The 22,302-nt window shown below is 40.7% G+C and overlaps 2 protein-coding genes across 2 annotated transcripts in view; one reads left to right on the top strand and one right to left on the bottom strand.

Moving 5' to 3' along the window:
• The window catches only part of veph1 (ventricular zone expressed PH domain-containing 1), a gene marked incomplete at both ends in the record, with an annotated part of 65,402 nt that overhangs the window by 5,318 nt on the left and 37,782 nt on the right, over positions 1-22,302 (top strand). Inside the window, 2 exons of the mRNA XM_083886915.1 lie at positions 19,412-19,575; positions 20,630-20,839. Of these exons, the coding sequence (XP_083743041.1) occupies positions 19,412-19,575; positions 20,630-20,839 (374 nt within the window). The remainder of the gene's footprint in view (positions 1-19,411; positions 19,576-20,629; positions 20,840-22,302) is intronic.
• Positions 1,832-9,922, bottom strand: ptx3a (pentraxin 3, long a). The gene is made up of 4 exons (XM_083887088.1): positions 9,727-9,922; positions 7,573-7,732; positions 6,075-6,514; positions 1,832-3,730 (listed from the first exon to the last, which is right to left on the bottom strand). Exons 1-4 carry the CDS (start codon positions 9,866-9,868, stop codon positions 3,075-3,077), a joined length of 1,398 nt encoding a protein of 465 aa, XP_083743214.1. The 5' UTR covers positions 9,869-9,922; the 3' UTR covers positions 1,832-3,074.

The raw sequence follows: 22,302 nt of genomic DNA, 5'->3' as shown, positions 1-22,302 counted from the left end.
TAAAGTGATGGTGGGGCTTATTCAACCTGGACTATGTCTCAAAAACGCACCCATACCGAGTGGAAAGAGGATGAAAGTGATTCCAGCAATTCTTGCTGGAGGTCTTTATCATAGCAGGATCAGATTCATGTTTTCTTGGCCAGTTTTTAATGCAGCCCTGGAAGTTTTCAGTGTTTATTCCCCACTGGACATTGCTGATCTACTGCGCTCCGAATGTTTCAACCGCTTGTTGCCATTTTAACAACAACTCTCCTTTCCTCTGAAACTTCAAAATAAACACAAGATCGCAAAGACACACGCTTAGGGTGCGAATCACACGGGTTCCTCACAATACGATAAGATACGCGATACATGGTCCATGATACCAATAATATCACAATACGACGATTCTGAGATAATCGATATATTGCAAGACAATCATATAGCGTTCACGATATCTGTCTCAGGGGTCTGCAACCTGTGGCTCTAGAGCCACATGTGGCCCTTCAGTCCTGCAGTGGCTCCTCTTATTTGGAGATCAAGGTGATTAATAAAACTGTTTTAATATTTTGTGCATCACATCCAATGTCTACCTCAAGTGTGATATTGAAAAACCAGCCCAAACCTGACAAATCTTGTCATGTCCATCTTTGGATCCACATGTTTACTGTATTCCAGGCGGGTTTTCTCAAGCATGAACTACGGAAAATCCAATTATTGCTTACAGCAATGAAATGTCAAAAGTGTTATTGTTTTAGTTAATGCAACAAACTATCATTATTTTGTATGTAGCATATCTGTTTAAAAAACGTATGTGATATTATCTAAATTTTATGAGTCACATGGGTTTTGCGACTCCAGATTAGTTTTGTTTGGGTGGCGTCATAAATGGCTCTTTTCATAGTAAAGGTTGCAGATCCTTGGTCTAACTCAAGAAAACAAAACATGAAAAGTTAAAAGTGCAGGATTTATCTATTTATTCACAACATAGAGAACATAAAGCCCATGTATTGAGCGTGGATGGAGCATCTCCATCCTGTTGTAACTAGGTAGGTAGGTAACTTCCAAAAAGTTTCCCTCATTCATTTGAGCAGCGCCACCACAAGGAGACATGAAGTAGTGATGCTACTTTAGAGCGCCTTAATTGTTTACTAAGATTTTGATATTCGCCCTGGTGTATCGATGGCTGTATTGAACGAGGAAGGACGATATATATCACAGAGTCAATATTTTGACCCACACATTTGCCAGCAGTCCTCATGGGGACCAAAACCTCGTCCTAACGAAGCAGAACCTAATTGCTGTAGAATATCTCGTGTATCTAGTGTCTAGTGTTGACAGGAAGCTGACAGCAGGATAAAGTGTGAAAAGTTTCATGGATGTGAGTGTGCACACTCGCACGTATGCACACTCACATCTGGTATGCGTTTGACCCCAAAGGGATTCGGAGGCAAGAGTTCCTTTTCCTCTCAGTAAAACCTGATCTTAAGGTAACACTGCAGTGTGTAAAGTGTCAAAGTCATGTGTCAGAGTTCAATGTCTGTTTTTGCCCTAGCTGTTGCAAAACATGTGTAGGTACTGTACTTTGGTTTTGGGAAAGGCTGGGTGATGAGGGGGGAAGCGTTTCTATTTTCATAACAGGACACAGTTTCAGAAAAGTGGATGTGATTATAGCTGCAGGAGGAGCCTGTTATCTTCCACTATTCAGCTTCTATGATGATGTCACTTTAAACTGTGTGAGAACACTGAGCAGCTACAGTCAAACACTATTTTCATTCTTTTATTGACAAAACACAGATCACCAAGAAGTGAGATTAACAATAGACTGAAATGTTTATTCATAACGCATTTCTCCATTCATCCACTCATGTGACGTAAAATATATTTATGTACAAAATACATTCAGTTTTACCCTTTCATAAGAAAAACAAAAGCAATTTACAATTATAATACAATGCGACTTAGTTCATAAATGATTAAATTGTGTAAACATGTCCTCAGTTTCTTTTTCACACCTTAAAAAAACACTCTCAATATCCGGTAACATAACAACTTTCTGTAGTATCAAAAAAGGAGACATATATATATAAACCAAAAATTAATTGAAAATTAAAACAAAACAACCTGGACTTATATAACGAATATGAATGTAAACACTTTAATGGGTAAACACGTTGGGAAAAGTAAGGTCTTGAATGATTTAATCTCTTTCACAAAATAATATTACAATAATAAAATAATGATAATTTGGATGCTTTTTTAAAGTCACTATTGGCCAGGCTTGAAGAGAAAGCAAATACAGCAGTTTTCATTTCCACAGTTATTACATAAATCTCTACACATTACATTACTACACATCATTAATGCATTCGTAATATTCCTCTGCTTTCAATCAACCTTTCAATCAGTCATATCTTTAGCTTAAATGTACCTACAAGATAGCAAAGCTAGTAAACTAAATATTTTATTACATTAATGTCCTCCAGTAAAAGGCAGAGGAAACATGTGATACAAATGTGGATATACAAAGAAGAAAAACACATTATTATCTAAATGACACCCTGCTACACGTTTATGATGACAATTTGTAAGTGTTTGTGAGAACTCATTTTCCTCGTGATTACACTGTTTACAGCTCACAACTCATTCACTTTAACAGCAGGCCCTTTGTTTTTCTTGTTGTCAAATTAAGCTGTTGGTAAATGCAGTTTTCTGCTACATTACACGTTTTCAGTGTGAGCATGTGTGTGCACAGGTGTGACAAAGAATGCAGTGTGTGTGTGTGTGAGAGAGGGAGAGAGAGCGATAGCCTTAGTTCAGAAGGTTAGGTTAAAAAAATAAACTTCATTCTCTCACAGCACTGGCTTCCTCTCATTTGACCATGTTCAGTAGAGTTCCTCGCAGGAAAAGTGTTCATATTCATAGCACTGAGGAGCAATGGAGAAGAATTAAACGCAATATAATCATTCAAATTGTAGATACGGAGACAGAAATGATGATGATACAGCTGTAAGTTACTCTGAAAACATTGATGTTGCAGACAATAATGGTGATGATGAAGATGATGGTAACAGTGATGATAAAATCTCAAAAAGTTAGTAGATAAACTGAGCGCCTCCGTGTGGCACCATCTCCGTCACGCCCCATGCCACTATGTTTCCTCTCTGCTCACAGTTTTGGCCATTTGGCAAACCCAGCTGGGTAATCTCCTCCTCGGACAGCACCCTGTCCCACATATTGACTCCTGTCATCTTCCCAGCAAATGCCAGCTTGGCATCGAAGCCTCCTTCAAACCCTGCCATGCCTACCCCGCTGCTTGAAGATGGAGAGCAGCAGCCGTTCCTCTCCTGGCCCAGCTGGAGTGAACCCCCGGCTGGTAAAACGTGTCCCTCAGCCACTCCAGGTATATAGGCAACTTTTTTCCCACCTGCCCACAGGGTTGCAAGACCCTGATCAGATGACCAAGCCCCACACAAGTGGATCCACTCTCCTGGTTTCACCACACCTCGTGCTTCTACCAGGTGAGACTCTCCTCCGACCGTGAGGCGCGCAGAAGTTTGGCCGAGCAGCAGCTGGATCTCGTACGGGTTGCGGCGGTTGCCGTAGGAGAACAGCACCGTTTTGTTGGCGATCGTCGTTGGCTTCAACCACATGCAGATAGTGAATGAAGAGATGGAGAGAGGGATATCGGGTATGACGGAGGTGTAGATTCGATGGGAACGCATTGGGAAGAGGAGACCCATCTCACAGCCTGTGTCACAAGAAGATGTGATGATGTTTATTGTCAGTGAATTAATGCATTATTCATTATAATTGATTAAATTAAAGCACCTTGTCCTTGGCTTCAGGTCAATATTTATGGATGTCCTGGGAATACCGAATAGCTTAAATTAACTAATGAACCCATTAACACCCCAACGTTTAAATGATAATATGTAGACTCTTTAGATCTACTGTAGATTGCATTTCATAGGGTTAAATTTGATTTGAACATCGAGGGAGAGTGTTCATTTAGGGAAATTAATCTTATTTGGGGATGATAAATGAGCCTGAGCAAATGTTGTGTAATTCAGTTAAACAAAGCCCAAAACCAGAACGTTAAGCTTAAAGCAAAGCAAACAAGCCAGTAAAGAGATGGAACAATGCATATGAAGCAGGTGAGAATAAGCAGTGCCAAAGATGAGCAACAGTAAAAATGATCCTATGTTCACTGAGGATGAAGAAAATGGTGGGATTCCCAGGTATTTTGATGTGAAATTATTGCCTTGTCCTTTTTCCTAATGGACGATGAAGTAATGTGAAATATTTATTATTTATTTATTTTGAATATTTTAATGATATATAGTGGAAGAAACTGACAAAACAATTGGGCCTGAAATTGAGCCTTGTGGGACTCCACATAAAATGAAAGCTGAGGATCAGGCTCAGTTTCTTGTTTAACAAAACAATGAAGGAAATGTTGATATTTCTACATCTAGCTTTTGTTATAAATACTATCAGAATCAGAACATAATATGATATTTAGGTAAATGCTTGTCAAGCTGCAGTATACGAAAGCCCTTGGTTGAATTGAGAGACAGTCAAAGTTCAGTTCAGGGTCATTGATCATGGTCATTTTTGTCCCTCAGGGTTATCTGATCCATTAGTTCATTAATTTTTCTCTCTGCTCTGTTGGAGGTTTAGTAGACATTACCAACGAGTATACTTTTGTTTTTTCCCTGTGTTGTGCTCTTCATCTGCTTCCCTCACTACCTTCCTTTCCCTACAGTTAGCAGACACACGACCTACCTATGAAAACAGAGGATACAAATATTGCCCTTTTGTCTCAAGTTTCTGCCACTCAAAGAATAATGCTAGAAAGTGTGTGTGCGTGCGTGTGTGCGTATCCATGATTGTTTCCATCTGGTTCTACTTTCCCAGGGTGCTTTGGTGTGGGTTTTGTGGCCACCGGCAAATGATTACACCTCTGTCTACGTATGTGGGGCAGACTTACATTACTCAAGTCAAAGGGACCAAAGGGACGAAAGCCCTGGTCCTAATGAGGCAGAACCTCATTTCTAAGTTATTGGTTCAGGTTAGAGTTAAGATGTGACTTGTGGTTCCATTAAGGTAGGGAAAATGCTTTTTAGGCTGTCTAAATGAATGGAAGTCAGTGCAGTGGCTGCATGTGTGTGTGCCTGCACCGTGCATATGAGATGAGTAATATGCTTTATGTAGTCTGTCTGTAATCAACTAAAGGAAATGAAGTTACCAAACTCACGTTAACAAGACTAAACTTATTCCAGGATCACTTACTCACTACGCCACTAAAGTTACAGGTATTAATCACTATTTATTTCATTGGTGGAGAGTAAAGCTGAGTACAAGCTCTGCTATGTCAAGGCATATAGTACCACACCTTACACATACATACAGTCCCACACTAACTGTTTGTACACAGTTATTTATTTAAACACTGCCTATAAACTCCTATATACTTCTATAAAACTCAACAGTCTTCTGTAAAAGCCTGTCAATGAAAAAAGGAAGGGAATGAAAAATGAAAATCTCTGTCAGCCTGATCTAAAAGGCCTGTTTCTTTTTCTTTAGCAGGGGTACATAATCAAACTATGTCTAATTAATGTTTAACAAAAACAAATACATTGGTATAAGTGGGCTTTATTGTTCCTATATAACTCATTCCTGTACAGGTCTTGGGTTTGTTCAAGTATGTTGACTGAGACGAATATTAGTACGTGAATACTAGGATAAGTTGCCCCTTGAGGATGGTAACACACCTGGAGACAGACAGAGGAAGTGGGAAAGGTATTTACGAACGACCTTAAGAAGCATGATTAGTTGTTCAGAAGCGAGGCTTGACTGCGGGGGGGGGGGGGGGGGGTTCTCATTCTAATACTTCAACTGTGACCTGAATGTGTCAACGCAGAAAAAAAAATTAAGGTGGAAAAATTGTTGGATGGCTCTGTGGAGAAAGGTGAAGAGCAAAGATGAAGACAGCAGAGAGAAAGATGAAGCAGAGGCAAAGTGCAAAGCTACGCGAAGCAACAGGTAAAGACAGACATGCTGATTGCTGATGGGAAGATTGATATCTTTACCTGCAGGTAGATATCTTTGCCTCAATGACCCCAGCACCTCCTCCTGCTCCCCCCTTGTCTGTTGCAGTGCAGCCAGCACCCCATCTACAGGCTTCCCCTCTGGTGTGACCTCCTGCTCTGGGTGGCCAGCCCCTCCATTTTCTGCAAGCTCGAACCCTGTCCTTGTATTCCTCCTCATGCCAGCTCCAGGACTGCCGAAGCAGCTGGTCTCCAGCTTGGCGAGTCGGGAAGCTTGTGCTCTTGCTGCGGAAAGCAGCTGATGCAGCATCGACTCCAGGTTGTTGGAATTCCCGACAGAATTCCCAGCAGCAGCAGAGGTCTGGTCTCCAATTTTGAGGTGCTCCACGGTTTCTTTGAGGCGAGCCTCAAGTTGCGAAGCCATCCTCATTCCTGCTGTCTCCACTGCAACTCCACAGGAACCTCCATACTGGGCTACAAATCTGACCAAATAGACCAATATATTTCTTTAAGAACAGAATCTGACATTGCTCCCAATTTATCATAGAATTTAAAATGAAATGATCTGCCTCTGTTTGTATGTGAACAATATGATTTATATGCTGCATCCTTCATCTGAAAATGGTTGCTGTTTTGGGGAGCTGTGGATCAGAGGCAGAATGGGTCATTGTCCAAATGGAAGGTCGGGGGTTCAATCCCAAATTCCGTCTATATGCTGATGTGTTCCTGGGCACTGAAGATGTGCACTGTGATGACTATAGGGTTAGAAGGGATAGATAGGGATAGAAAAAGCGCTGAATGTGTCATAGATGCTCTGTATGATTGTGTAAATTCATTTGTGTGAATGGGTGACTGGCAAAACTGAAGTGTAAAACACTTTAGGTGGTTTACCATTCACTCTGTCAAGCAATACTATCAGACCTGACTGGGGGAGTGTTTATGTGTGAAAGGGGGAAGGAGAGTTTATCTTGTCAAACTGCTAAGCAACTGAGTTTTTGGAGCAGTAGAATTCAGTTCTTCAGGTTTTTGTTGGCACGTCTCTGTGTTTTCAGTCATACTGTTTGCAGACGTCTCAGTTTACTAGCACAATGTTGCTGTTGCCTCCGTCTGTCTTGACATAAAATGAATCACTTCCTGTGTGCAGCACAGGAATGTCGCCAGGGGGCATGTGATCTAAACACAGAGAGACTTGTGTGGAGCTGATAGGCTTAATCATCATAATGTGAACTTATTTGACAATGGTTTGTTACATCTAACAGACATTTGTTAATATGTAACGGTTGCACACTATAGTTTTAATATTTTGCAATCCATTCGGTGATATCAAAAAAAAAGATACCAATTCTTATAATCACTGTCATATAATCATCACATATGATGAATATTCAACATTAGGTAATACAAAAATTGATATTGAAAGAAATATACTTTGGGGGATCTTCTCAGTCCTCACAGACCGAGTAGGTTTAGGAAACCTCTGTAAAAGCTAATTTATTCTAATTTTTAAATATTCTAACCTCTCGTATTTAGTCCAACTTACTTGAGCATCTCTTCACGCAGTGACCCCATCTCCACCTTGATAATATCATCAGAATACTGAAGGAGCATGTTCTCCCTCATCTGGCTGTTTTCCAGCATGGAGAAGATCTTGTCCCACTTGGTCAGGTCTGACGAGCTGCAGGGCACAGGGCTCGGTGTGGCTGCAGAGCATGATGGTGGAAATAGAAAGAGTAATGTTAAAGTTATTTCACAGAAAATCAAACCATTGCTGCGTCTGGGATATGTTTTTGACGAGAGAGTTTTAACACCATGTCCCCACTAGACTAAATTGTACCCATAGTTCTTTGGGAGGTATTATTACCAACCTCTAGTTGGCAAAATCATGGGAAACCTTATCCAGTAATGAGAAATGTGTCAGACACACTGTTCCAATTAGCTTGTGAGCCTGTTTATACCTGCAGAGGTATTCTAGAGGGAAATCATCACAAGGCTACAGGATTTGTTTTGGCTGCCTGTCCCTGAGGTTCAAAGTGAATTAGGCTGAATGTCCATGCACTCTGCTCCCTATGGCTCACCAAACAAGCAGCTCCAGTCTGACAGTAGCTTATGATTGATTTCAAAGCATGTGGGAGTGAGCTGAGTGAAAAGAGAGCTTCTGGAGTATGATTTCATATGATTGCTTCTTTGACCATCAAAATGCGTAAAAAGTGGCATGAAGCGCCGAGAGCTTTGAGTGGATGATAAGACTGGAAAATTGTGCTATATGTATAGTTCAGTTGCCATTATATTTTGCCAGTTTCGTATCCATTTAATGTATTTATTTCATAAAAACCCATAGTGAAATATTTTTGTGAGTTTCTGGACAAAAAGAAAGAATAGCTGTGATGCCAGTTTTGCCCAGTGAGCACGAGGATGGGCGTTCCCCCGTGAAGATACACCTCCTGAACAGCTGCTGACATTGACATGAATTAGCTTCTGAGACTTTCCCTATGAGTCAGCATTTTCTATGTTGTCAAAACGCCCCTGTTCTCTATAACGAATGGGGCTAAAAATATCATCACAATAAAAGAAATGTTCCAATATTGAGAAAAGATTTTGTTTTACTGCTGAAAGATTGCTGAATAAACCATTCATACTAGTTATGTTACACATTTGCACAATGCATACACATGCTATTGAACCTTTGTTATAGTAAGATTCAAAATTTATATTTATAATATATATATATATATGCAATTTTATTAAATCAGGGTTTCCTGAAGGCAGATCAAGGGTTTGGAGACAGTTTGGAAGTGACTGCTCAGAGTTCTGTCAGCAGTGTTTGTGACTCTGAGTTCCACAACAGGACATTGACCAATGACCCTACACGGTCCATTCACAACACTTTATAGCCAAGTCTTGTTTTAGCCTGCCGTCCTCTTTATAATGATCCGTTTCCTGGCTTCCCTCATGTTGCCCTCATTAATTTAAATTCCACCCAGAGATTGTGAGATTTGAGCAAGTCAGAATGAATGATCTGTGTCTTCCTCCAGGCTGTGACCTCTGTTCTCCCCTCGCCCACCTGCACACACACTGTACTTAACTCAAATGATAAGACTTTTTTTTTCTCCTTAGTCTAAAAATACCAACTAAGAATTTTTACGGGCTTCTTTGTCCTCTGAATGTTGTCATTCATGTATTTGTCTGAGATGGCCACATCTCAATCCTCACATATTAGTCCAAAACATGAAAGGAAATGGTGATAATACCAAGATTTCCATGATAAAGTGCTTCTGCAGATGGGGATCTGTCATTCAAGCTGTAATCTATCTCAAACTCTGTATCATGCCAACAGACTACACTGTGGCATATTGTTATTTGTTCCCTTTGTCTCCGTTTCTTTCTCACAGAACAGCAGCAACATGATTATCAATCACTCATAATATATTCTAGATGTGTTTTTCTCCATTTCATGTTATCTTTCAGCCGTTGTTGCCAAAGCATTAAACAACTTTCTCAAACTTGGCGGTGAACACATTGCCTGTTGCTTGCATTTCCAGTTTCAAATTATACACAGCGATGAATCAAATGTCATCTCTTGTACACAAAAACATAAAATACTCCGACAGGAAACTGATGACACACACCAGGATTAACTTAAAGTGCATATTCACATCTTGATCCGATGAACGCATGCATGTAGTTTAATACTTACGTTCTGGCGTGTCTCCCTCTATGATTTCATCGATGTAGTTGTCACCAAAGTTGACCTCGATCTCATCCTCCTCGTATGCCAGAAGCAGACACACGCACAGCGACAGGATGCACGCTGCCTGGGGGAGCTTCCACTGAAACATGCTGCTGCTTCTGCTTCTGCTGCTCAGTGTGTGTGTGTGTGTGTGTGTGTGAAAGATGTGTAACTAATCTGGCGAGATTTAGGAAAGATACTCTGGCTACCACTTTTTCTGTGTGTGTGTGTATGTGGGGTGGGAGAAGAAGATGCTGTCAGGCTGTGTGTGTGTGTGTTATTATATCTGCTGCTTCTCTGTGTCTGTCTCTATGTCTCACTCTCTAAAGCACTGTAGGTCCACCACCCACTTTTTCAACCCTCACTCTCTCACACAAATTTGTCCCTCCCCCTCAGTGACATCCCTCTCTCTCTCTCTCTCTTTCTCAAATGCTGAGCAATGTTTTGGCTACAAGCCTACAGAGATGTCCAGCCATAGAGAGATGACTGCATGGGACACAAACACACAATTTGAGTTAGTTATTTACTACACAAAATGGTTCAAACACATGGGGTGTATTTTAAGGGAAAGAAGAACGTTCACACATTGTTTTTTTTTGTTTTTTTCAATCCTTGTGGACACTTCATAAGTACAGAAATGCAAAAGGCAGAGGTGCATCTCCTTCCTGTGAGCGAGGCAGTGAGTAATGCTTCGTTGGAGGTAGCCTCCATGTCGTAATCAGTTACAACTGCAGCTCCTGTGACTCACAGGGAGAGGGGAAAGCGGTAATAGTAGGGGGGAGGAGGAGGAGGAGGAGGAGGAACGCAAACTTTACTGATTTTTGCCCCATGCAGAGACACTGTGTGTGTACACCTTTTAACCCTTTTCGCTCAACTTTTTCCTCTCTCTGACGACAAATTTGGACCCAAATCTATTTTTGTCAGGACATTTTGGCTGGTCCTCTAAACTTATCATGGTTTATTTGAGGGTTAGCACCTGGTTTAGGGTTAGGCATTTGCTTGTGATGATTTAAGTTAGGGTAAAGGGGCTAGGGAATGCTTTATGTCTATGACTGTCCTCACAAGAAAAACTATGTGTGCACCTACGTGCCCATTTGAGGGACGTTTGAATGAAACCCAGGCATAAAAAGTTACAAAAAGGGTTTATTGTTCTCCTGCTTTGCCTGTTTATTTATTTGTCACCCTCAGTCAGTTGGTGTGTGTATTTGTGAAGTCTTTGGGACCTTTTCTGACAGAAACGCTGACCTTGTCAGGACCAGTCGTCCTGAAAAAAAAAAAACCTGGTCCTAATGAAGCAGAACCTCATGTCTCAGGAACTGGTTAAGTTTAGGGCTAAGATTGGATTGTATTTAGTTCAAGGTTATGGATAAGGGTAAGTCAATGTAGTGTCCTTAGAAGCATACTGTACCCGTGCAAACCTGTGTGTGTGTCTATTTACTGTAATGTCAGTGAAAATGTCTTGTATTTCTCGTGTGTGTACGTACTTTCACGGGAATGGAGATAATGATTTCCTCATGGGATTTCAGAGTTCACCCTCCCTTTCCCTTTTCCCCCCTCTCTCCATATTTGTGTGCCCGTGTCTCTCTGTCACTGTTTTGTTTCTGTCTCTCAAAAACCTTTGAACACACGTTATCCGGCAGAATTATTATTATTATCTCTCCAGTCAACACTTGATGGAAGACTTCAGTAGTAGGCAGCATTAATATCCACACACAGGTTTACTTGATGAGTTAAATGGATGTAGGAGGAAATATAGTTGTGAGAAGATGTGACCATTTTTGGTGGTCACACTGCAAAGACACTGTTAAGGGCCCAAGTTAACACAAGCAGAGAAACAAGCAATAACTAAACCCGAGAGACCTGAGATATCTTCAAGAGCGAGCCATGACTTTTACCACACAGAGGTTTGTAACAATCTGGCAACAAGTGACCGGAGAACCAGGAAATAGATGCTTGATGAAGGTGATTGGGAGCAGGTGTGCTCCCGTCACAGGTGAACTGATTGCGTGCAGAAGAAAAAAAGGAGGAGGCGTGGGCTTAGATGAAAGCGGGGCATGACAGACACCTCAGAAATTAAACTATACTCGACAAAAATATAAACGCACAAACTTGAAATGGTGAACAAAAATAGAATGTCATGACATTTGCTCAGATTCTTGATGCATTTGCTTTGCTCAAACCCAGTCATCCAGTGTCACTTGGCCACTGCTATTGACTACAATCTCAGATTGAGTATTTTAACTCACGAGAGTCATGGAGCATGGCAGAGTAGTGGTCAATATGCATGACCGGTACACAGACACTCCTTATGGTCTGGTCATTAAAAGGGCACACCAAAATGTGGACTTTTGTCACTTGTCAATATGCCACAGATGTCACAAATCACAAAGGGAGCGTGCCATTGGCATGCTGAGTGCTGGGTTGAGCGTTAAAGCTGTGGCAACACAACTGAATGTGCATCATTCCACGATCATTCCAGGCCACGATCGTCAACCTGGTGATGTCCATGCATCCATGCCGGTGTACCGCTCTGCGTGAGGCTAATGGTGGACACACACGTTATTGAAGTTGGATCATCGACCCCCATTGTGTTCTTCCTGCCATTACTCCAGGACTTTTGTTTTGAAATTTATCCTAATTCTTGCAAATTAAAGCCACTTTATTGATACTGTTATTTTTGGATAGTTACTCTGTTTTGTCACATAACAATAACTACAAGTTTTTCTTTGTGCGTTTTTATTTTTGTTGAGTGTAGGTCATCAACATGTTTTGTTTTTGCTCACTCTCAATGATTTCCAAAACTTTAATGAACACAGAGATTAAGATTTATGGAGTGTATTGTGCAAACGTTTCAGGGCACCACCAGCTCTGCCTGTCAAATTCTGTGATCATTGGCGTTTGGATTGGAATGATGTGACTGAAAGTCGGTCGTTTAACTTGGCGAAATAAACCGATCTTTGTCGACATGAAATAGTTGTATAAACGCTGGTTTTACCAATAACATTAATCAGGTTTGCACTCCTGGTTTAAAAGAGCCAGGGTCATGAGTGTAAGGGGAGGTCACACTAAATACTTGACACTTCCACCTCTGAGAAAATGTTATTTTAAAACTGCGTATGTGTTTTCTGGATGTGTTCCACTAAAGTGATTGAGAAATAATTATACTCTGTGGTCATTATAGCCTTACTACAACAACAAATCTGAGACGTTTGTGCAGTACTTTAAATGAAACTTAGTGATAATTATACAATTTAAGGGAGTTTGTATAAAGCTTCTTGTATTTATAAAGTTGTATGTCACAATGTTAGTTATATTTAGTTTTATTCACTTATCCCAAAAGAGGCACACGATTAGCTGCAATTAGACCACAGTTCTCACAGTTGTGAAAACAGAAACCTGGAGAGAACGGGTACATGGTCCTCTTTTCCACAATACATAAACAAACAGCATAGAGCTGATATAATTGTTATAATCTTTCAATTGATAGCACGTTGCAATCTGTAGATCACACAACTACGTCATTATTCCTTGAAATTTGCTTCCAAAGTCTGTCACCAAAGGCACTTATTTTTTTACAATATTTGCCATAAAGATCTGTTATTCTAGATAAAGCTGTATTTGGACTGAAAATACAATAATAAAAGCTTTCTTTTTTTTGCTAGAAAAGACAGCGATTTGTTTGAAAGGCATCAAAACAGAGTATGAAGCTAACAAATACTCGCTGAAAAGCAGAAACTGATCACACATGCGTACATGCATGCAGTGTACGAGCATGAGCAATGAAAATGTTTCCATGTTTTGACTAATGGCTGCCACCTGAGATTGGCAACGAGCCCGCTGGAGACACATCATAAACATCAGGCTTGCAGAGAAATCACTTCAGTGTGTGCATGTACAGTGTGTACATTTTTATGTAAAGTATATCGTGTGTGATTTCCTCGGATAAACATTTTCTGATGAAATCCTGACATAGAAATGGAAAGTTCTCTTGCAGGACTTGAACCCTTACGGTTCAGTCGGCTCCACTGCCTGTTCTAATCACCATAAAACTTGGTATCAGTGGTTTGTACCTCGTGGTCAGTAGCTCAGTCTGTTCTGTGTTACTGGACCAAAGGGAGAGCTGTGCACTGCGAAACAGTCAGAGACGGAGAAATGAAAAACTGATTGATGACTGATGAGATCAAAGACGCTAATACAGAAGTTTCCAGTGAGGGTGTTACGTTAATGCTATAAGTTTCATATTTTTTTTACTTGCAGAGACAATTTAATTAAGAGGGCTGTCAATCAATTAAAAAAATTCACTAAATAACCGCAGCATTATTGTTCGCCACAGCAGATCATCTAACTCTTACCCTTGTGTCCTTCTCTGTTAACAGCAACTGTCCTCATGTCCTCATTCACAACATCCATGAACCTTCTCTGCTGGCATCCTTTTATCCACCTCCATCTTCAACACCCTTGTCCAATATAGTCACTGTCCTTTCTCTTCCCGTGACCAAACCATCTCAAACTTCACTTTCTGACTTTATTTCTAAACTGTTCAACCTGAGCTGTCAATCATATTTGCTCATTTGTCCATCCTGGTCACTCCCAACAAACATCTCACACAAATCATTTAGAGTCAACACAAAGAAAGCATTAATATATTCAGACAAAATACTTTCAAAAAGCATCTTGAAGTCCAAATAAAGTCATACAGAGACTGTTGGTGAAACATGGTCACTGAGTCTGTCAGGTTATGAAGTGCATTGTTGACATCTGGCCGGCTGCTATGGCGTAGGCTTTTTGATTTATGGACTGTAAAATATTTTATTGCATCAAACAGTTCAAGTCCCATGTACATGTGCTGTTTTCTGGTAAGTGGACCCCCTGTTAGAGTGCAGTCATGTTTCATATGGGCCTAAATTCTTGAAATAATTTCCACCGTGTTCCAGGGGAGGATTCGCTCATGCAACAAAAATACCCAGAATCCCAAAGATATGGGCTCTGTGAGGGTCGTTTCCTGCATTTTGATTTGACAGTTTCTCTCCGCCCTCACCCACCTGAGAGTTAGTCGAGCTACGTGATATGACTTGAGGGACACACGTACATTAAATCAGCGCTATATGGAAAACAGGTTTAAGTCGTAAAGCCCTCCAAAAAACATCCGTCTGGATGTCATTTGTGCTGAGCGCTGCAGATTTGTGCTGTGCGTTAACCTCGCCGACATACACTTTCAATGTTAATGAGTTTCTCTTGGCAGGTTGTGCACATTCCTGTCTTTGTCCAGAAATCACTTAATTGGCCAAATGATTGTTCGATTAGGTCATAATGAAAAGAACCAGCCCCTTTAATATACGTTTTAATTCTTTTAGCATGAAACAATGTTCTTTCTTTCTTTCTTTCTTTGATTGATGACTTCAAACAGCTGTGAGCTCTTGTTTTTGTTTGTCCTGTGTGGAAAATGTGTGTTTTTTTGCATTGTGCAACTCTGTTTTTTCTCCTCTTGCAGTCCTTTAGTGCTGTTCTTGATCTTACTGTCTCTAGAAGTCAAAATATTTTTACTTCATATTTAAAAAATGTATACGTAATGAAATATGTATGTGCAGCTTTATTTATTTACTTTTCTGTCATACCGTACTAGCACTACTCCTGCTCGACACAAACTAGTGACGGGCAAAGCTGTTGTTTTCAGTGTACTGAATCATTAGACTCAGTTAATGAAATAGATTTGTTCAGAGAATTGTTCATTACTTCCTGCCTGACCGGAGTCTCTGAACCAAAGTACGGCTGAAAGAGTTGTGATTCGCCTCACGATCGCCGGCTTTCAACAGTGCAGTTGCTAAATACACCAGACTCCTCTGTTAAATATTGAGGTTTTAGAAATGTCCTTGCTAAACGTTGGATATTAACGCATTTTTTAAGTCTTTTGAACTGATCTAGAGTTCGACATTGTTCGGTTTGATTCCTGTGTCGGACGTCACTTTCATGACTCTTACAGTGACAACACTCTTGGCTTAAATTAGTGATAGTACCTGACACCTGGTGCTTTTTTGAGTATCTGCTCTGGTGAGGATCCAAGCGAGATGAGCCTATACTAAAAACGTCAACAGACTGCCAGCCACTGATTGGCAGAAGGAGTAGAGCCGAGTAGTGTATGATGGAAAAGCGGCCATCTTTGACCAATCAGTGGCCGTCATATTTTTGAATTGGCTCAGCTCACTTGGAACCTCACCAGAGCAAATTTCAAAAAAGCCCCAGGTACTATCCCTTATGGAAAAGCAAAAACGAAAAATGAGTTCAGTCAAGCTGAGTAGTGCTAGAATTGTGTAATGGAAGAGCTGGTCTCAGAACAAGTATGTCTTTAAGATAGCAAACAGTTAAGGACTCTTTGAAGTGAACTTTCTCCAGAATTAGCTTTCATGACTCAAATTTGTATTCTAATGTGACATTTGGAAAATGTGCACACTGACAGAGAGCCACCAGGTCCTCGTCTGCCTCTTCACATCATGTTAACAATAGTTTGACAGTCTCTGCAGATCAGTCAGCAGATTGTTTTTTTTTTGTTTTTTTTTTCTTGGAAAATGTGTGTGCAGCCCTTCAAGAATGTCACCTTTGTGTGCCGAAGGATTGAAGGTCATTACAGGATATTTAACAAAGATTTGTCAGACGTACTGGGTTTTTGCATGGTGAAAGTGGAATGAAGGTATGAAGGTCAGATGCTGGACGTCACACACGCAGAAGAAGAAGATTTAGGTGGGAGTCAAGTGAGGCTATCATAATAAAGTGGTTATCACACATGTATACATGCGTGTATGTGTGTGTGTGTGTGTGTGTGTGTGTGTGTGTGTGTGTGTGTGTGTGTGTGTGTGTGTGTGTGTGTGTGTGTGTGTGTGTGTGTGTGCCTGAGGGTAGTGTAGACCAGTGGCTAAGAACAGGTAAGCTCTTCAAATCCATGTGAGCGTGTTTCTGTGCAGACTCCCGTCTCCTCTTGCTCTTTTAACATTCCTCTGAACAGACCTGTAAATGCTACAACCTCAGTTTTATGGTTATTACTATCTCTCTCTCTCTGCACATAAACTATATCTGTCTCTTTTAACAGTGATTTGTAACATAAGTAAGGGATGGAGGGGTGTTTGTGTAATGCTATACAGTATAATCTATGATTAAAGGGAAGAGAAAGGGACTTAAAAAGAGCCAGTGACTATCTCCTAAATATTTATGCGTGCTCCTCTCCTTGACTCAGCGCAGTCAGGCCTCTGTGTTGATCAGTACCAGCCGTCTGTGCATCTTTGAGCGCACAACCTGTGCTTACGGTGATTTATGGCTGTGTGCGCATCCCCCGTTGTGTCGCAGGATTTATTTCAGATTGTGTGAGGTTTTATCAAAAATGACAAATGTGCACCACATGCAGTTGGATTAACTTGTTTCCAACAGTGAGCTGTTTGACTTAAAGCGCGATGCAGAGGCAACTTTAAAAAAAAAAAAAATATATATATACATTCTGTGCATGGGAGTAATAAAATGAAAATTGAACTGAAGACGGCTGGACAGAAGTTAAACTTGTGTCTCAGCAGGTGTGATTTTTTGGGGGGGAGTAATAACGTTATGATCACAGATCCACTTTTGCTGATACATGGTTGGTTTACCGTCTATTGCACTCTGTATATGAGTAGCTTAGTTTTGTTGCATTCAAACAGAGCCAGACTAACTCTTTTCAGTGGTACATTGGTCATATGCAAAGTGGGAGTTTCGATCCAAAACTCTGCTCGTCTACACGTCTTTGTGCCCAAAGACATCTTATCCCAAATTGCCGCTGCCGGCTGTAATGGCAACATCATTAATGATAATGTGATAGATGTATTATATATGTCCTGTATGAATGTGTGAATGAAAACTAGAGGGTAAAACTCTGTATTGAGTGGTCATCAACTACCTGCATAAAAATTCAGACCATCTACTGCTAAAATAAGTGGCTGCTGGCTGTAGCTTCATATAATATTAAACTATACCACCTGCATTAGTTCCTTACTATTTTTTCTGCTTTTATCCAAGGCAACTTTTGTAATCAGCTCCCAAACCCTGCTGCAGTTTACAATTAAATTTAAAATATCTCTTGCTGCCTGGCATTTGGTTCCATGTAGGACACAAAGGCCATTGTTTGAAATGTTGAACAGTCCTTGTTCAGCAATGTGAATCATTCAAAGATGTTTCTTACGTGAGTCAATAGCTGTTGGGTAATGCTGTGGGTTTTGTTGTTCTGTGTGTGTTATTTTATTTTTAACAAACACCACTATTACCAATAATGCGTCACCACTGATGGGGGGAATCTCATGCGTGTTTTCTGAGGCAAATGAAATGCACCACAGACAAATTAAAGGGAATTCCAGCCTCTCACAACCTGGGTCCAATGTTTTCTTGGTAGCAGTAAAATTATAGTCACACAAGTTAATTAGTGAGATCTGGAAATGTGGCTTCAGACAAGAAAACACAAGAAATATGAGAAGTCAGGCAATTATACATGTTTGCCAAACTTGTTTAGAAGAGGATGTATATGGTAAAAAAAAATGTAAAAAAGAAATATTGAACAGACTGAACAGACTGACTCGGAAATGTTTTCTACAGAACAGCTTCACACTAGAGCTTCAATCAAGTTTAATCTGTAAAATGCAGAAAACTGTGTTTCATTGGTCCCTAATCCTCATACTGACGACACCGTGAACAGTTGTCTATGTTGGGTGAAAAATATTTGAAGTACTCTTCATTGATCTATAAATTCCAGGAATGCCTATCTGTCTGTTATTCGCATATTCCTCAAGCCGATGGTCCGATTTCAAATTTGACAGGTGTCCTGCTACGGGCACGAGTAAGTGCAGTGCCAAGTGACATTGTTTGGATAAGTAATGCAAAAGATATCGTTAAATATATCAGTAAAAGAAGCACACATTGGCTTTCGCTGCTCTACTGTAGCCACTCCCCCGCTCTCTCCTACATCACTGTGGGCTACCTGAGAGGACACACACACGGAACACATCCACGGGTATCTTTGGGTAAAAAGTTAAAGGTCCCATATTATGCAAAATAAACTTTTTAATCATTTAAATCCTTATATTTGGGACTCTGGACGTCCTACCAGTTGGAAAACTGTGAAAAAAGATGACTCACATGTTTTTGTGGTCCTCCTCAGTCTAACTACAGGAGCTAAAACGCACAATGTTGACTTCTGAACTCATTGGGACGTCACAATGGGCTAAATTCCTGGAATTTTTGTCTCGCAGAGCTCCGCAAAAGGTTCTATTCTTGGCTCCACAGTGCAGCACAGAGTCCTACACAAACTTCCAGCCTCAGAGGATTTATCTGTCCAGTGGACACATTATGTTAGAGCCTGCAAATGATCACTTTTCCAAATGCTAACTGCTGTTAGCTCCCAGTAGCCTCTGTGGTTGATGTCATTTCCTGTCCCTTAAGTTTTGTTTTACTTTTGTGTGTTTTTTGTTTAAGGCGGCATCAAGCTGAGGCAGATGACGAATGCAATAACACAAAAACAGATTTTGCACGGGCACTGCACTTTAATATCTAAATTGACGTCTCCATATCAGTATTTAAAAATTGTACAGTTTGACTTTAACGTGTCGTTGATCTCTTTCTCTCTCTCTGTTTCTCTCCCTGCCAGGTAACCCCATGCTCCTACGAGTGTTGCCATCAGTTTACCCCAGACAACCAGATACCATCCACCGTCACCTAGGCAACCTCACTGCAATGATGCCCCAGCTGGAGTCTCCAGAGCAACAACACCTGATCAGACTCATTCAAATTGTTGCAGAACAACATCCACTTGTGAGAGGGTTTTTTTTGTCGTTTTATGTTTGAAGCAAAACAAAATGCACTGTGGGTGAAGTAACTGTCACATATGCTAAAAGGGGCTGAAGGGGGGGAAAACCCTTTTTAAAGGGAAATATTTTATTACGAGCACTTTACCAGCAATTCATATACAAACTATAATTTGTCGCCTTGACTTATAAACAGTTGTGTCTTGTAAATCAGGAATGAGTGCCTGTGATATATTTGGATAACTATGAGCTACGTATTATATGTGGCATTTCCATAAGTAAAACATTAATTCAATATGTTACTGTTAAACTGTGCTGTGTTTTGCGTTGAGCTTGTGTGAACATGTTGGAAAACATCCACAGGAACACGGCTCCACATAAGTAAATACCTCAGCGAATGTGGTTTACACAACACTCTCGATAGGAATTCCCTCAAACCTGCGTGTTTTTCGAGCACAGCTTCTTATGTTCAACACGATGGGGAAAGTACCAAATACCAGTGAAAACAGCACATGGTGATAAAACATGGATAGTCTCACGCTCATGTGAAGCACTGGAGAAAGAAAACTCACCATCTGGAGTTATTCTAATTTCCACCCCCCACAGAGACACACACAGACACACACTGCACACACACACACACACAGTATTTCTGTTGTGATTGTAGCTGCATGCAGTTACCAGATTGTTTTCATATTTATAGGATGAATTAAAATGACAGTGATCAATTAAGAAACTCCAGTATTTAATAACTTTAATCCAGTGATCGAACCTCGTCTCCCTGAGGAACAGATGGTGTCTGATTTTCGCAGGATTACAAGAACAAATGCAGGCTCAGCAGGGGAGCTGCAGTGATGGTAATTGTTAGTGTGATCCAGTACAGATAATGTGGAGGAAATGCTCGTTCACTCAATTTTTCCAGACAGTCCTGGTACAATCACGCTTTTGTTTCCTATTAGTCACCAGGCTGTTCGCCGTACACACTGGAACACAAACAGTGGCAGAATTTCTTATTGTCATAATAAAAAGCCATGTTTTTTTATTTTGTATTTTCAATGCAGATGTTGAGCCCTCAGGTGCCTTTGCTGGTCGGTTACCTTGGTGAAAAATCTATGACAGAGGCCGTGTTGGGCGTGCTCATGGACGTGTCACAGGCCAGCCCCTCCTCACTGGTCAGCTTCTTACCTGTGCTGAGGACAGTGGGACAGCAATGCTCTGCTCTCCTGGGCCACGTGGCCAAAATCCACAGCGCTGTTGGCATCATCAGTGAGGTACAAACACACACATACACTGAAAACACTTTGCAGCAATCGTATGCCACTGCTGAGACTCGCATGGTTAATTTTGAGCTGAACAATGTTTTGAAATGTACACAAAATGGCAAGAGGGGAATGAATGCAAAACAGATGTGGGTTCATTTTAGTGACACATTTTTAAGAATATTAACTATTTCTTTCCCAAGTTCAAATTAAGGAATGTGAGGAAGAAGAAAAAAAGGAAAACGGTGACACTGTCACACAAAATTACATACAGTAAGAACTGTGCTGCAAATGTATGTATTGCCAATGCAATGATTCAACAAAGACAAGCTGTCATTATGTAAAAATGGCATGGGAATAATGTTATAGTTCTGTCTGACACATACAAACACATATATTCACACACTGAAACAGACAGTAGTGATTATTTTAACGAGCGAGGAGAGCATCACATGTCTGGATTCTCCGTTGCCGGAGCCAGAGAAGACGACTGCTGCTGCCTGAGTCTCTCCACCAGAGGAGTCCCACACTGCTGCTCTGAAAAGATCTCATTTAAGGGAACATTTAAAGAGCAGTGTAGCCATAACACTATTAGATCTTTTAGCACTAGAACAACTTGTGCTGACAGAAGAATAAACTGAGTCAGTCATCAGATTAGTTGCACAACCATTGACTACAGTCCTTTGGTGTGTGTGTCATTTAATTTTCAGCCAGCTCCATTGTCAAACTTACAAAGAGCACCATTGTGTGCAGTGTACTGCAGTAGTAGTAGTACAACACATGTCAGTTTAATTCAAACCATTGTCAATTGAGTTCACACAGTGTTGATGAAGCCTATCAGCCCCACACAGTTCTTTTCTGTGTTTTGATCTCATGTCGTTTGGGGACATTCCTGAGCTGCACACAGGAAGTGATTTGTTTTACATCAAGACAGACAGACGGACACAGCGGTAACATTATGCTAGTGAAGTAAGGCAGCTGCAAAAATGTTGGTGTATAACCGTGAACACAAAGAAGGAAAGCTTCAGATGAATGCCACAGCATTATGTTGCACTGTTTCTTTTACAAAGGCAGAATATCAGCAATAAAAATCACCAAAAGTCAGTCACATCTCAGCTTGTCTGGGTGAATATGTCTGCCAGCAGTTTGATTTCGCTCTGCAGAGACGTCTGGCAAAGACGCTGTTTTGATCAACTTCAGAATCTCCTAAAAAAGAAACCAATCAGGAATGGGTTTTCCCCTGGTGCACGTGAGGTGGGCTTAATGCAATGGAGACAGAGAAGCAACGTGAAGCAGCTTTTGTAAACAATCCAACATGATGGCCACTGAAGATCAGCTGTCTTTTGATTCAGCCCAGTCCAAATGTATTTCTATAGTACATTTAAAAACAACCAAGTTGACCGAAGTGCTGTACATTACATTAATACAGGTACATAAAACAGACAGGCTATGAAACAATGTAAACAACAATAACG

Source organism: Microchirus variegatus (genome assembly GCF_963457635.1).
Source record: "Microchirus variegatus genome assembly, chromosome: 3".
Lineage (NCBI taxonomy): Eukaryota > Metazoa > Chordata > Actinopteri > Pleuronectiformes > Soleidae > Microchirus > Microchirus variegatus.
This window is presented reverse-complemented; position numbering and strand designations above follow the sequence as displayed.